The following is a 16,266-nucleotide window of genomic DNA, read 5'->3' as shown; positions in this document are numbered from 1 at the left end:
AGAGAAGTTGGTTGATCTCATTCCTAAGTAAAGCATACTATATTTAACAGCAATTGCATGGGCTGCTGTGTATCAATATATACATATTGCTTTCAAGGCAGGCATTCTTCATAGATTTAACCAATGACCATGGTAATCTTTTATTAAAATTAATGATAACAATGTAGCACAAAGTATATTTTGCATGTATTATAATTATGCAGGTGGTTCACAATGTACAGGCAATCTTTGTCATTCCTTCTTGCAAGCTTCAGAGCGGCATTTGAGCCAATAATCCATCTCTGTCACAGCAAAATGACTAAGCAAATAGGAACAATATTTCTCAGTCTCTGAAAGTAGCTCTTTTAGCCAAGCTTGGTTGCATTTAAGGGCCTGATCCTGTGAGGGTTCCCTGGAAAGGACAGCTGGAGGCCCCTTGGTACCTTCCCAGAGGCACACAGCCCCCCTGCATGATCAGACCTAAAGCTATGGCTATACTGCAGCTGGGAGGTGTAATTCCCAGCTTGGGAAGCGTACACATGCTAACTCTAGTGCACTGAAAATAGCCGTGTGGCTACAGGGGCATTGGCAGCAGCTCGGGCGAGCTGCTTGAGTACAAGCCTAGCTGAAATCCTAGGTACATACTCAGGGAGCTACCCCCAGCTGCCACTCTGCTATTTTTAGCATGCTAGCTGGAGCAGAGCTAGAGCATGTACGTCTATCCACGCTGGGAATGACACCTCCCAGCTGCAGCACAGGTGTGCCCTATGTGTAAATAGTTGCTGTTATTGATTTATTGTGATGTATGAAATCTCAAAGGCACTGACCCACGCTCTGCCTTCTCTGTCAGAAATTCAGTTACACAACCATACCCCCATTCAAATGCCAGCTAACCGACGATCCCCTCCTGCCCTAACACATCCCCAGCGGAAAACAACACTAAACCCCTCTCTGTCACGGCAGGCATCTCAGCAAATCCTTCAAATACCTGCAGACACTTCGGATGACTCAGGAGAAAGCACGATTTAACATTCTGATTCAATTCTCCAGGAGAAGAGGAAATGAGAATGAGAAATAACTTCAAACGGCATTAAAATCTAAATTGTGTGTGCCCGTGTGGCACCGAAGACAAGACTTTACAGAGCAAGAATTCTCCACTAAAGTTTTACTTTAAAAAGACAGTAAAAAGGAAGATACACTAGAGAAGCCAAGCATAATCAAGAGAACAAAAGCCCCAAAGCATGTATGTGTGTGCTTAACTTTAAAGTCACCAGGACTGTGCATGTGCTTAAACTTAAGCACATAATTCAGCGCTTTGCTGCATCAGAGCTAAAGAGCACCAGAAGATAAGGGGTTAACTGGGATAGGCTCAGAGCCAAACCATAATGAAAAAAACCTCTTACCCGTGATGCTCCATTGTTTTGGAGACATTTACATGCATGATTTGAGGGGGGGGTAAGGTCCTCCACTACTGTGTATCAGCAAAGCTCCACTGACTTCAAAGGAGATGTACTGATTTACCCCAGCTGAAGATCTGGCCCTGAAGGGTCCTCCATGTGAAAACAGGATACTCTTGATAAATTAATAGACAATTCTCCTCCCTGGGAAACAGCTGTTTCTCTCACCCATTGTAAAACCTAGCACAACACTCACAGTGTTTGAGGGCTCATGGCATATTAACACACTGCTGGACCACAACACGCACATGAGTTTAATTAGTAGATCTATATGTTAGTCAGGCTGTAAGATGCAACAGCAGGATGATATAGACATCAAAAGATCAGTGTGAAAACTACTAGTTGCTATCAATAATATTATATTCTTATTTAATTTTTATTTTTCTATAATTGTGAAGGATAATATCGATGTTTACTTTTCAGCATTTTTTCCGATTTTTATAGATTTCAATGTCCACAGTTGCTGGAAATTATGGGGAGGGATGGAACATCAGGCAAGGAAGGGGTCAGACAATAATGATTTAATCACAGTAGATGTTGAAATTCAACAAGTTAAAGCTTTATAACCATTGAAATATAAACACAACATCATATGTCCAAATATACAATGTAAGTCTCCTTAAACCAAACTAATAAATTCCCAGGAGGCAGTCTTCTTACTCTGCCTATCTGTAAATTTTGATTATCAATGGAAATATTTTTTGTCGGTTTGTGTGTGTACAGTGAAATCGATGTTTACTGACATTTACCAGTCAAAATCTAATCCTTCCAAGCCTAATAATATTGTATTTAAAATGCAGCCATTGCATCCCAGCTGCAGCAACACTGCAGCTCTCTAAATGCCAGAAGAACAATCCTCTTTCCAACAAACGTACGCTATTGCCTAGTGTAGCACAAGCCTTTAATTCCTTTTCCATTCGGAACAGCACAGCTGTCAAGTGAAGTGACAGCCTGTCAGTACGGAGAACGCCCCGCATGCCCAATTTACAGAGAACTGAATTACAGCACGGCAATCCTGGTGTATTCTCCACAGGGCTGTTTGCCTCCATATGTTGTGTCAAAACACAACATGAATGAATGAAGATGTTCATGGAAAGTATTTCATTAGGGGTTGGGAGAGATGGGCACACATGTCAATATCTCTTACATCACATCTACTCCTTCCAATGTGCCCCACCCTCCAGCTCCTGTTTATTACAGAGGGACAATTATTTCAAGGTTAGCCCAAGTAATGAGGCTGTGCTTTCATGTTTCATCAGAATACACATTTCACTGAGCCCTGTCTGCCTACATCCAAGTCACTTCTGCCCTAGTTACCTTGAACGGGAGGTCACCAACATGCATCTGAGCAGGCATGGTATGGTATTTACCAGCGGTGGATTTACCAGGTCAAATAATGTTTTGGGTTTTTTTTTAAAATCACTCCAGGAAAACCTAGTTAGTCTCCATTTAAGGCATTTTCTATTTTAAAACTGTTTTGTTAATGCACACCACATTACACTTAGTTTTAGTTACCTATTCCAATTGTTGTTACATATGGCTGTAGATTAATTTAGGGTTGTGCAAAGAAAAAAAGTTAAACTACAGGAGACATAATTAATATATATGATTATAATCCTGAGCATCAGAATGTCTGTGTACATTTCGGTTTGGTATTTTCTTAAGGAAGTTATAGGTGTCATGACTCAGATGTGAGTTTTCAAAATTTTATAAACAAGCATCAAAAACATGAAATTGACAGTAATGCAGAGTTGTAGGCTTGAAGCAGCCATCAGAAACATGCAGAGTTGCAGATTACCACTCCGGGTCCTTTTGGCCATGCAGCATCCTGTAGCAGAAGACCAATTTTGATGTAGCGGATAGACCAAGCCTATTCCTCAGTTTTGGATGGATGTATCCAACGTTTGAAAAAGATTCATTCTATGCCCATTGAATTTGCTGGACACTGATGCAACTGCACCACCAGTTCTATGAAGTCAGATGGAATATCAGCATTCTTCAAATTCTTCCATCATGTTACAGGGGAAACTTTTTCCTTCATAGTGGATGAAAACATTGATTTTGGATATGGAGTTTCTTCTACTTTAAATGCAAGTAAATATGGCAGAAAGTCAGGATTTTTGCTGAGCAACCACTGCCTGGCAATTTCTTCTTGTTCAGCTGACAATTTCTTTCCTGCATATTTTGGATGAAGGAGTTTGGTCAACATGTGTACAGGAATAATGGCCTCATGAAATCTCTTTTGTACTTTTGCTTTACGTGCTGCAAGATCTTCATTTATCAGTAGATCCAATCAAATTTCGCATGCAAAAGCAATTGCTGATGTGTCCCTTTGGAGTGTGTCAAATGCCCCGGCAACTGGTTTCAAATGACTGATCAAGTTCTTTGCTTCTTGGTAAATCCCTCGATTAATTATACTGACCACTCTCTCTTCAAGTTCTCCCTCACGATCACTCACAATCCTGAGATAACATGGCCGATTTTTAATGTACATTTCCAGACATGTTATTTGACTGTTCCATTGGGCGTCACCAGGGATTTGGGGTTATACAGATCATTGGCATTCTTTTAACCAGGCTGCAGGCTGATGGTGATTACGAAAATAGTTTTGTAAATCTACAACACGTGTCACCAAAGCACTTGGGGTAAGGTCTTGTTCAAGTAGATTGACTCAGTGTGATGCACATCCATACGTAACTAATGTGTTGTCATCTAGTTCCAAATCACTTCTCATACTTTGCATCATTCTCTCATTGTCTGTCAGGGAGCTCTTAACAACACAACCATACAATTCATTGGTTAAATCTTTGGCTTCTCTTGCCAGCGTAGCATAGTACTTTCCAATCTTCTTATTACTTCCAGTATCAACTGCCAATATATAAATCACAGTTTTCCCTATCTGCACCCAGTTCACTATCACTGGGTCACTGTGCACATTACTCCAGCCATCTCGTATTAACGTACCTGCTTTTCCATGTAATTCATTGGGTGCTTCCACCCTCAAACCATCAGTAACGGTGTCTAACAGTTCACCTGCCACCTGCTTTCGACTGGGTGTTTTGTAGCTTGGCCTGAGGCAGCAGATCATTGCTTGAAACGTTGGATGCTCAACAACAGAAAAGGGAATGTTACAGCCATAAAAAAAATTCTACAATTTTCAAATCTATCTTTCGTTTCAGTTCTGGAGTTGGTTTCGTTACCAACATATGCCTTCGTGGTTGAAAAACCGTGGCACTCATTGTCTTTGGCCAACCTGGATCCGGCTTTCTTTCAATGTGCTTGACAACAGCAGTGCAGTATTGTCAGTACCTTTGTCGTTAGCAGCTGACTCTAATACTCGCACACGTTTAGCCAAAGTCAGTGGTTCCTGTATCTCATTGTCGTTTTCTCTGCATTTTGCAAAATGTTTCCTCATGCGGTCCGCCTTGCCACTCACTTTTTCTTTGCAATTTCGGCATCTAAGACTCTCTGTGCCACCTTCCTGAACTCTCTCAAAATAACCAGGATTTGGGTCAAGCGGTCTTCCACCTTTGCGCATCTTGAAATATTTCAACGTGAGTCACGGTACTCTCGGAGTCCAGCCAGCCAGGTCCAGAGAGAGTACTGGACTGGGCAGTACATTTGACAGTTTACCTCAGAGAGAAACTTCTCAATCTGGAAATCCCCTTTCTTTGTTTACTAAACAAACACCTAATTTTCACAGCTAAACACAGAAGGGGAACTCCCAGATTCAGAAGGTTCTCTTTGAGGTAGCCAAGACAACAGCACTCAGCTTTAAGTAGAGGCTCTTTTATGTTTTATTTTATTCCCTTTCAATTAGAACTAAACAGACCAGATTACTGCAAATCTAGTTTCAGATTGTTAACTACTTTTCACTCATTTTCATTCATGTATTCTAATAAAATCCCAGGTTCTGGATTTAAACCGGTATTCACTAGCTCCCTGGCCAACTCTGCATCTCAGTCCTGGATTAAAAATGAATTTCTCAGCATGGGGGGGAGGAGTGGGAATCGCAGCCTCCTCTCGTTATTCTGCTTCATTACAGGAGACTCCTAACCCGCCCTTTGCCAAAGAAGGTGCATTATAAAGTGGGAGAGCACAAGAAAGCAGCTGACCCGTATACAGTAAAGCATGAAGCCAGGAAGCTGCCCACCCATTCCCAACCTTCCTCCTCATCTCCCCCCAACTCCAGATGATTGAGAGTACACAGAGATGCACAGCCCACACACAGCCCTTCTTCAGCAATGCTGCGTCAAGCCCTGGCACTCTGTGCCCCAGGAGGCCTGCACACTTGTCCTTTGCAAACCGTCATGCCCTGTTACCTGCCTGGCCGGTACTCTGAGCAGATGCATCTGCCCACTCTAGGCCAGCCCCTGCTGTGCTTACCCCTTCCTTAGCCAAAACCCTCTCTGAAGCCCAGGGGAGCCTGGGGAAGGATGAATGACTACAGGCAGCACCAGCCTGGCTGCTTATGGATAAGGTGCAAGAATTACATTGGGGTGCACACCCCCCCCCCCGTTTTCTGCCCATTTCAGAAAGAAAAAGGCCCCGGTTCACAGCGCTGGGGCTAGCAAGGGCGAGCGGACATCAAGCACGCCAGTGCCTAGACCCCACGGAGACGGGCGCTACAGAACAGCCCCGGGGAGGTGGACGGACAGACAGACGCCCCAGCGCTGGCTCCCAGCTGCAGGTCTGAGCCCTGCCAGCAGCAGCACTCACCTTGTGCAGCTTCCACATGGCGCCCAGGGCCTTGACCTCGTGGCTGGCGTGCTTGCCCTCCTCCAGGCACTGGTAGCACACGGGCACCTTGCACGGCACGCAGTACATGCTGTGGTTCTCCAGCTCGTGGTCCGTGCAGGTGGAGATCTTGCGGGGGCTGAGCCGGCGGCTCACCCGGCCCTGGGCCGGCGGCACCAGGCGGTGTTTGGCCAGCGGGCCCCGGGGCGGGTGGCAGCGCAGGCGGCAGGGCTCGCAGTAGAAGACGTCGCACTGCTCGCACATCACCGTGGCCTCCTTGGGCGCCTTCTCGCACAGCTGGCAGCGCAGCGCGGCCGCCTTGCTCTGCTGGTAGCGGTCGATCACCCCCTCCAGCACCCGGTTCTTGGGGAAGCCGCGCAGCCCCCGCTCGTCCAGGATCAGGCTGCGGTGGCACTGCGGGCAGGTGAGGCAGGCGTGGCGGGGCACGGGGGCCAGCGGCAGGTGGGGCGGCGGCGGCACGGCCGGCGGGAAGACCCGCACCCCGTTGGGGGATTTCTGGCACGGGGTGGTGGGCGCGCTGGCGAAGCCCCCGTAGGAGCCGTAGCCGCTGTCCGCCTCGCTGTACAGGCTCATCTTGTCCAGGTCCAGGTAGTCGTAGTCGGAGACGCCCGAGGCCCGGCGGCTCTGCGGGGACTCGGCCTCGGGCGTCTGCACCAGGATGTTGCGGGCGCAGGCTTGGCACAGGCTGTGCGAGCAGGGCAGGATGAGGGGCTCCCGGTAGAAGGAGCCGCACACGGGGCATTTCAGCTCCTCTTCCATCTCTTCCATCGGCGGCGGGGAAGGACGCGGAGCGGAGCCGGCCGGGGAGTCTTTGCGCAGCGCCCTGGCTGGCCAGCGCCCGCCCGCCCGCCTGCAGCCCACCCCGCCGCCGCGCCACTGCCGGCCCGGGCCCCGCCGCGCGCCAGCCCACCGCCCCGCGCGGCCCGCCTCGGCCCCCCCATTGGCCGCCGCCGGCCCCGCCCCCCCGGCGCCATTGGCTCGGCCCGCCCGCCAGGCTCCGCCCCTGCAGACTGCCGGGTGGGAGGGTTGGGGGGCGGGGCGCTGCGGGAGAAGAGGGGAGGGGCTGGGCCGTGTGGGGCTCCGTTCCCAGCTGCCCCCGCGCGGGAGTCTCTCCGGGCCTCAGTTTCCCAATGTTCCCCTCCTGTTGGGTTGTGCGAGTCTGGGGGGGGGGGGGGGGCAGGGACTGGCTCTCGCTGTGCAGCGCCGTGCACAATTGGGCCACTGGCTTAGCTGGGGCCCCGAGGTGCCCTTGTCGTATTAATAAGGGCCCCAAATTCAGCCTGCCCCTTCCTTCCTCCCATTTGCTCCGAAGCCCCCCCCCCCCCCGTGCCCAGGCCCCTGCGACTTCTGCGACCTAAAGTTGGCAGCCAGCCCCCTGTGCTCTGCAGCAGCCTAGGGCAATCCCTTCCTAGGACAATGGGGCAGGGGGAAAAGTGATCATCTGGTACATTGCCAAGACAACAAAATCCGCTCTTCAGAAGTCTCTTTATGAGCAAGGCATAACAATCCCTTCTGGTAGGGATGCTATAGCACCCTCCAGAGAAGGTGACATACTCCACCGGGGCAGGATTGTCTCTCTTCATTATTCCCCCTTGTTTTCAGACACTGGAGCTGAGGCAAGCTTAGTACAAGTCTTACAGTCTCTGGGAGAGAGGTCTGGTGGGCTCCCCTGTTAGAAGTAGACATGGGGACTACAAAGGTCCCTGAACCGAAGCACACCCAGAGCAAGTCTAGCACTGTACGTGTGTATGTGTGACTCTTTCCTTATTGGGTACATGTAGTCTGGTGTTAGGCACAACAGAACACTTTACTGGAGTTTCTCAGGAAAGCTACCTCGGTGAGCATTTGCAAAGTAATGTTAACAGTTTTGCTTCTATCTTATCGCTGAGCTGTGTTAATTTCCTCTAGATATTATTGCAAAACACGCACCTTGAAATGCTTGTATAGTAAGATTCCCTATAAATAGCCTTGTACTGCATTGATTTATTGAGTGAAGAAATCCATAGGGTCTGGAGTAGGGAGGAAACTAATTGTTTCAAAATGCAGAGAACAAAAGTGGAATTTAATTTAAAAAGTGTCTTGCAACCTTTGCATGCTCTGACTTTTATAACTTAAAGCACTTACTGAGTGAGGCACTGCCAATGTGTTCGATGAAAAAAGTAAGATATATAGAGAGTTCTACATTTTTGCAATGAATATGTTTTTCTTTAGACTCCCCCCTTCCCATATGGTATTTACTGTAGGTCCTATACAAGAACTATATAGTGATACAAAATGTACTAGTCCAGCGGATAATCACAGAACCATAGCAATGTAGGTCTTGAAGAGATGTTGAGAAATCACCAAGTCCAGCCCTCTGTGCCAAAGCAGAACCAAATAAACCTAGACTGTCCCTCATAGGAGTTTATCCAACATGTTGTTAAAAATCCCCAATGATGGATATTCCACAGCCTGCTCTTGGAAGCCTCTTCCAGAGCTTAACTATCCATAGAGGTAGAAAATTTTTCCTATCTAACCTAAATGTCCCTTGCAGCAGATTAAGTCTATTACTTCTTGTCCTACCTACTGTGGACATGGAGAACAATTGATCACTGTCCTCTTTATAACAGCCTTTCATGTATTTAAACTTTTAAGCCCTTAACTGTTATCAGGTCCTTCCTCAGTCTTCTTTTCTCAAGACTAAGCATGCCCAGTGTTTTTAACTTTTCCTCATAGGTCGGATTTTCAAAACCTTTCATCATTGTTGTTGCTCTCCTCTGGACTCTCTCCAATTTGTTCACATCTTTCATAAATTGTGGCACCCAGAACTGGACACAGTCCTCCAGCTGAGGCCTCACAAGTGCCAAACAGAGTGGGACAATTACCTCCCATACCTTATCATAGAATCATAGAATATCAGGGTTGGAAGGGACCTCAGGAGGTCATCTAGTCCAACCCCCTGCTCAAAGCAGGACCAGTCCCCAATTAAATCATTCCAGCCAGGGCTTTGTCAAGCCTGACCTTAAAAACCTCAAAAGAAGGAGATTCCACCACCTCCCCTATGTAACACATTCCAGTGCTTCACCACCCTCCTAGTGAAAAAGCTTTTCCTAGTATCCAACCTAAACCTCCTCCACTGCAACTTGAGACCATTACTCCTCGTTTTGTCATCTGCTACCACTGAGAATAGTCTAGATCAATCCTTTTTGGAACCCTCTTTCAGGTAGTTGAAAGCAGCTATCAAATCCCCCTTATTCTTCTCTTCTGCAGACTAAACAAGCCCAATTCCCTCAGCCTCTCCTAGTAAGTCATGTACTCCGGCTCCCCTAATCATTTCTGTTACCCTCTGCTGGACTCTCTCCCATTTGTCCACATCCTTTCTGTAGTGGGGGGAATGAAACTGGATGCAATACTCCAGATGTGGCCACATCACAGCTCAGTAGAGGGGAATAATCACTTCCCTCGATCTGCTGGCAATGCTCCTACTAATGCAGCCCAATACGCCTTTAGCCTTCTTGGCAACAAGGGGACATTGTTGATTCATATCCAGCTTCTCATCCACTGTAATCCTTCGGTCCTTTTCTGCAGAACTGCTGCTTAGCCAATTGGTCCCAAACCTGTAGCGGTGCATGGGATTCTTCTGTCCTAAGTGCAGGACTCTGCACTTGTCCTTGTTGAACCTCATCAGATTTCTTTTGGACCAATCCTCCAATTTGTCTAGGTCACTCTGGGCCCTATCCCTACCCGCCAGCCTATCTACCTCTCCCCCCAGCTTAGTATCATCTGCAAACTTGGTGAGGGTGCAATCCATCCCATCATCCAGATCATTAATGAAGATGTTGAACAAAACCGGCCCCAGGACAGACCTCTGGGATACTCCGTTTGATACCGGCTGCCAACATCGAGCCGTTGATCACTACCTGTTGAGCCCAACGATCTAGCCAACTTTCTATCCACCTTATTGTCTATTTATCGAATCCATACTTTTGTAACTTGCTGGCAAGAATATCATGGGAGACCGTGTCCAAAGCTTCGCTAAAATCAAGGAATAACACGTCCACTGCTTTCCCCTCATCCACAGAGCCAGTTATCTTATCATAGAAGGCAATTAGATTAGTCAGGCATGACTTGCCCTTGGTGAATCCATGCTGACTGTTCCTGATCACTTTCCTCTCCTCAAAGTGCTTCAGAATTGATTCCTTGAGGACCTGCTCCATGATTTTTCCGGGGACTGAGGTGAGGCTGACTGGCCTGTAGTTCCCCGGATCGTTCTCGTCCCTTCCTGAGCACATGGCCCTTTCCCCTTTTAAGGACCTGCTCCTTATGGCCTGCAATTAGAGATGATTTGGCCACATCTCCACCTTGGGCAGTGTCCATGCAGTGTCCATGTATTGGGCGTGTGATCCCTGCCTAATCAGAGTGTCAGACACCTTGTCTACCTGGGAGCTCTTCTGATCTTCTTGCTGCTCAAGCAGCTCATTCATCCCACAAGCATTCAAGGAGGGATGGGGAAAGCCACTTCACAGGTATTCAAAGAGGGAGAAGAGACCAAAAGGGAGTGTGGGGGAAGGTGTAACAGACCTTTTGAACATACAGGTTATACAAAGCATACAGATCACTGCTGCTCCTACAACATACCCCAGAATGATATTTGCCTTTTTTGCAACTGCCTCCCATTGTTGACTCAGAAAGAGTTGACCCACTCTAACCCCCTGCTCCTAACCACCTAGCCAGTTATTCCCCATTTTGTAGCTGTGCGTCTGATTTTTCCTTCCTATGTGAAGTACTTTGCACTTGTCTGTATTGAATTTCATCTTGTTGATTTCAGGCCAATTCTCCACTTTGCCAAGGTCTTTTTGAACGTTTGGGTCTAGGTTGAGCTTGGTGGCCATAGTGCTTGAAGAAGCCGTATGCACGTAAAGCATCCTTTAGCAAGAGGCTGAAGACGATTGGAACGGCTGTGCATAAAATAAACTAGGGTCACATGGACCTGGCCAGATAAGGAACACCTGGCAAATCTCAACCAAAATGCTGTTGTCATCCAGATGAAACAGAAGTGATGCACTGTGGCCCAAACCTAAGGATCCAGAAGTGCTTTTGTATGGCTCACAACACATGTGAATCAAGCCCAGCCATGGTGATAGGACTTCAGCTCATCGGTACCACCTCTCTGCAGCCTGTCCATTGATGAGCACAGCCAGAGCACAACTCTGCAGAGTCCACCACTCAGATCTTCCCAGCACACTCCTAGCATTCCAAAATAGCCATGGCCATGAGCCTATTAATGCTTCCCGCAACCCTCAGAAGCCTCCATCCTCAACGTACAGAGAAATCAGAGTATTGGTGAGAAATTAAATATTATGGCTGTATAACAACTCGCTCTAGCTACCTTTGGTTAGTCACCTGCGCCTTAGCATAGTCTGCATCTTGGGTGGATTAAAGGGATATTGGTGGGAACTGAACCCGCCATTACTACAACTCACCAGCCATTTAGTTCAGAAATTTAAGTTGTGCGCCATGGTCCCACCTGCACTGAACTGCCTTAGCACAGGGCAGAACCCTTGAATGGATTCCAGCAGGGCAGAAGGCAGCAATCCCACCGGGACCATACAACCAATGTAAATGTTATTGTTACTGGGCAACATCTCCCCATGCTCTGCACCACTGCCTCAGGCCACATTAACATAAACCCGAGCTTCCACACGGTATAGACAGTGAATACCTTCCCCCCAGGAGCACCTGCACAGACACCAACGTGGCAATGGTGCCCTCTGTGGAGCACAAATCTCTCCACATCAATCAGGCTGGATTCAGGATGACCCAGAATCATGGAGAAAACAAGTATTAGTGTCCCAAAAGAAGTGTCTATAGCTCATCAACCATTGCTACCCACCATGTCTTCTCGCATGGCTGTCAAGGCCCTAAGATAGAAGACAAAACAGCATCACAAGGACCATAAAATTTAGTTCCTGCAGATGTCAATCAAATATCATTGTGTGTCGCCCTCCACACCAGCTAGACCCAGCAGTAAGCGCACAGTGTGCTCATGGAACAGGCCAGATATTGACAGTGACTATTAGTCTTGGATAATAGGACATAGGTGGTGACAGTCAGAAGACCCCAAGACTTGAGTAGTAGGTGGAGAGTGATGGACAATTTTGACTAGCAGGATATACGGAATGCACTCGCGGACACACACCACTGGAGGCATTTGGTGGTGTGCATTTGTGAGAGTGCGAGCACTGCTGGCCGAGCAGCTTTGGTAGATATCGATAAGGTTAAAGTGGGATTTTAGTGGGGCTGGCTCACTGAGGTTGTGCAGATGCACAATTTGCAGGAGGTGGAACAAAGGGACGGCTCCTTGTGCCATCCCCACCATTGTGCATTCATGCAGGGCTATCCACAGTCAGGTGTATCTAAAATTTCAGGGCTCATCAAATTGCATTCAATGTGTTGGGAGGAGTGGGGATGACTTTAAGGCACACAAGGAATACAAGATTGTCCTTGAGTCGTACAAGGAAGGAAGAATAAATCAAGAGAGAGAAAAATATTTTTCTCTTTGCCCCCTCTTTCTATTTCTTCCTTCCTTTCTCCGTTGCTTTTACAGAGCAAGCTCACAGTGTATGGTGGTAGGGTTGCAAGCTAGTTCATGAAGAACTGAGATGGGATCAAGGTCGCCTCAACTTTTCTTCACACTGGCTGGGCTTTTCTGGATTCCTCGCAGAAGCTCTCAATTTTTGCATATCGATTGAGAACAGGGGGGAAGAAAACAGGTATGTCTGCTTAATTCTGCTGGGTGTCCCTCATTTACAGACACCCGGTATCTGCCCATGGTTGCTTCCACTAGCACATTTCTTTTGCAGCTTGCATCCCTCTAGCTGCCCTTTTGCCTAAGTGAAACCCTCCTTCCTTGTTTTGTCTGTCTGTGTGGTTTTTCTCCATCATTTTTCACTGCGACAGGTAGATGCTGCTATTTCTGTTTTAATTCCATGTGTAGCATATAAATAGGGTAGGTATAAAGAAGCAAAGAGGATGGAAACGAATGCAGCCACCGGATTCTCTAAGAAGACCCCTGCAGTCAGAAACACGTTGCAGTTTTCTTTTTGACACAGCGGCTTCTCTCTTTACTTTTGTCTCAGCAAGAGCGCAATAGTCTCATGCTTTGATGGCCTGCTCCTTACTCTTGTCCTGCTTGTTCTCACCCTGCGAGATGTACATGGTGTAGCTTAAAATCTGCAACAACTGCTTTCCCCAGCCTCGGAATTCATTAGAAAAATGTCACTGTGATCAGCAATTAAAAGTGAAAGGAACAGGAAATTGTCTTATTTTACAGGCTTTTGCTTTCATCATGTCCTGTTTGCCAGGTTCTCCTGAATAAGTAACAGGGGCAACCTTATCACAGCATTAAAATGGCCCGGGCTTATGCTGCCGGAATGAAGAGCCTGTTATTATTTCTGTTGCAACAAAGCTGTGTTTTGGGGTGTGTGGAAAGCACCACACGGCTGACGTAAAGTCAATAGGACTGTTCTTACGAATAAGTGCTATTAGTAAGGGTTGCAGCATATCGTTATGTTTCCACAAGTATTGTAACTATGAATCCCAACTTACTGCTCTCAACCATTCATAGCATGCACCTATGCACCCTCCCAGTCCACAGATGCATTTACATTGTCTGCTGAGAATGCAGATTAAAAATCATGAACAACCCGTGTAGATATTGACATGAGCAATAACAACTCCTCACGAGTTACTAATCATCCATTTGGCCAAGTTCATCCCCTAAAGTCAACACAGTTATTATACCCTGGATGAATTTGGAATCACGTCCTTTTCCAAAGGCTCTCTCATGACCTGTTGTATTAAATACCCTATCTTTCTGTGAGGCTTCTTAAATCGACAGAAAAACAAAGCCCAAAGAAGAGTCATCCTATAAAAACTCTGCCAGATAATCTCAGGAGTCTGCCCTAAACACAAAAGGAGTCCAGTCAGACTCAAGGCTTCAACTCGACCATTCCTCTTTGCATAAGGGATTCGATATGCTGTGAGCAATATTCCATATATCATGGGTTTGATCCTGTGTGGTACTAACTTGAAGCCAGTGACACTACTCATGTGACAGGTTTCAGAGTAGCCGCCATGTTAGTCTGTATCCGCAAAAAGAAAAGGAGTATTTGTGGCACCTTAGCGACTAACAAATTTATTAGAGCATAAGCTTTCGTGAGCTACAGCTCACTTCATCGGATGCATTCGGTGGAAAATATAGTGGGGAGATTTTATATACGCAGAGAACATGAAACAATGGGTGTTACCATACAGACTGTAACAAGAATGATCAGGTAAGGTGAGCTATTACCAGTAGGAGAGCAGGGGGCGGGGGGAACCTTTTGTAGTGATAATCAAGATGGGCCATTTCCAGCAGTTGACAAGAACAGTGGGGCGGGAGGGGAATAAACAAGGGGAAATAGTTTTACTTTGTGTAATGACCCATCCACTCCCAGTCTCTATTCAAGCCTAAGTTAATTGTATCCAGTTTGCAAATTAATTCCAATTCAGCAGTCTCTCCGGAGTCTGTTTTTGAAGTTTTTTTGTTGAAGGGTAGCCAACCTCAGGTCTGTAATCGAGTGACCAGAGAGATTGAAGTGTTCTCCGACTGGTTTTTGAATGTTATAATTCTTGATGTCTGATTTGTGTCCATTTATTCTTTTACGTAGAGACTACGTACTACTCATGTGCTTACAGTTAGGCATGTGCTTAAGTTCCTTGCTGAACTGGGGCCTGCAGTGGGAACTGAGGGCACTCAGCCCCTCGCAAAAGTGCTCAGCACCTTGCAGGATTGAGCCCCATATGAACAGCAGAGTAAGCAGTTTTGCATAGTGGCTATTGTTTGTGATTTAATATCCCATAGGAGTATTTTCCCAGAGGGAGTGTTGGTGCATCTCCATGCACAGATTGTACCCTTTGAGCTGATGGAATGTTTTCTTTTTCCATCTTCCCGTTTTATGTATTCGCTGCACAATTTCTCTGGACAACTCTAGGAAGAGTATAATTGGGAAACATAACATGAGGTGATCAGAGGATGTTCAGTCTGAAAGAACATCTGGTGCAGCCTCAACTTTCAGTAATGACAGGTTTCAGAGTAGCAGCCGTGTTAGTCTGTATTCGCAAAAAGAAAAGGAGTACTTGTGGCACCTTAGAGATTAACAAATTTACTAGAGCATAAGCTTTCGTGAGCTACAGCTTAGACTCCCATTCAGACCAGACATACAGTTTGGCTGGTGGGAGGTAACATGCCCCCTGGACTGCCCGTCCATCACAGTGCTGGCTAAACAGTGATTCTGAATTTCCATCTGATCTGGGGAAACCTGTTCTTCTTCCTCAGTGATCTTTCCCTGCAAATATTCAAGGGACTGTAATGGTCAAAACAGGAGCAGTCTAAGCCATTTTACTGGGCAGGGCAGAAAAAGGGTTTGGCACCTCCCACCCGAGTGACCAAGCCAAAAAAAAAGAGAAGCAAAGGAAAGAAAACCACCACAATCGACCCATGAGCGGAGTAAAAATGGCTGGCCAATCAGAGAGGAGCAAAAATAAATAAAAAAGCTAGTCTGGCGCTCCCTGGAAGTTGCCTCCCAGGATGACCACCTGGCTTTCCTGTCCCTAGAACTGGCCTTGGGTCAAAATCAAACTCATGATGTCATAGCAGGGCCTTGTCAGAGCTGGAGCATCCTCGAGGGAGCTGGAAGTGGCAGGTTGCAGGGAACTGCTTTCATTAAACTGTTTCCTCACGAATAAAATGAATGCAAGGGAGTTTGTCTCAAAGTCCCCGAACTCTCTGTCTCCACTTCTCTATCTCCATGGCGGAAAGAGGCCTGGATGTAAATGAGAATCTGTCTCTCTGTAGCCTCTCTGCCCTGTTATCATTATAGAGAAGTCCCCTACACTCCCCCTTGTGCTTTGTCCTCCTTGTTATGTCATGGTTGTGAGCTTGTGGGGCAGAGACTGTGGGCCACATCTTCAGGTCTGTCAAAGCTGGAGACAGAGGTGGTCTCACCATCTTCGGGGCTCTTGGGAACAGGTCGAGAACCTGGCACAACTT

At 46.9% G+C, this 16,266-nt stretch overlaps 1 protein-coding gene across 1 annotated transcript in view; it reads right to left on the bottom strand.

The window, feature by feature from the left end:
- The window catches only part of TRIM9 (tripartite motif containing 9), a 123,121-nt gene extending 116,049 nt beyond the window's left edge, over nt 1-7,072 (bottom strand). The window contains exon 1 of the mRNA XM_043515908.1: nt 6,156-7,072. Within this exon, the coding sequence (XP_043371843.1) occupies nt 6,156-6,936 (781 nt within the window). The 5' untranslated portion in view covers nt 6,937-7,072. The remainder of the gene's footprint in view (nt 1-6,155) is intronic.
- Nucleotides 7,073-16,266: the final 9,194 nt, after the last annotated feature.

The sequence above is a fragment of the Dermochelys coriacea genome, chromosome 6 (genome assembly GCF_009764565.3).
Source record: "Dermochelys coriacea isolate rDerCor1 chromosome 6, rDerCor1.pri.v4, whole genome shotgun sequence".
NCBI classification, from domain to species: Eukaryota; Metazoa; Chordata; order Testudines; family Dermochelyidae; genus Dermochelys; species Dermochelys coriacea.
The sequence above is the reverse complement of the archived record's forward strand: the minus strand, read 5'-3'. Positions and strand labels throughout refer to the sequence as shown.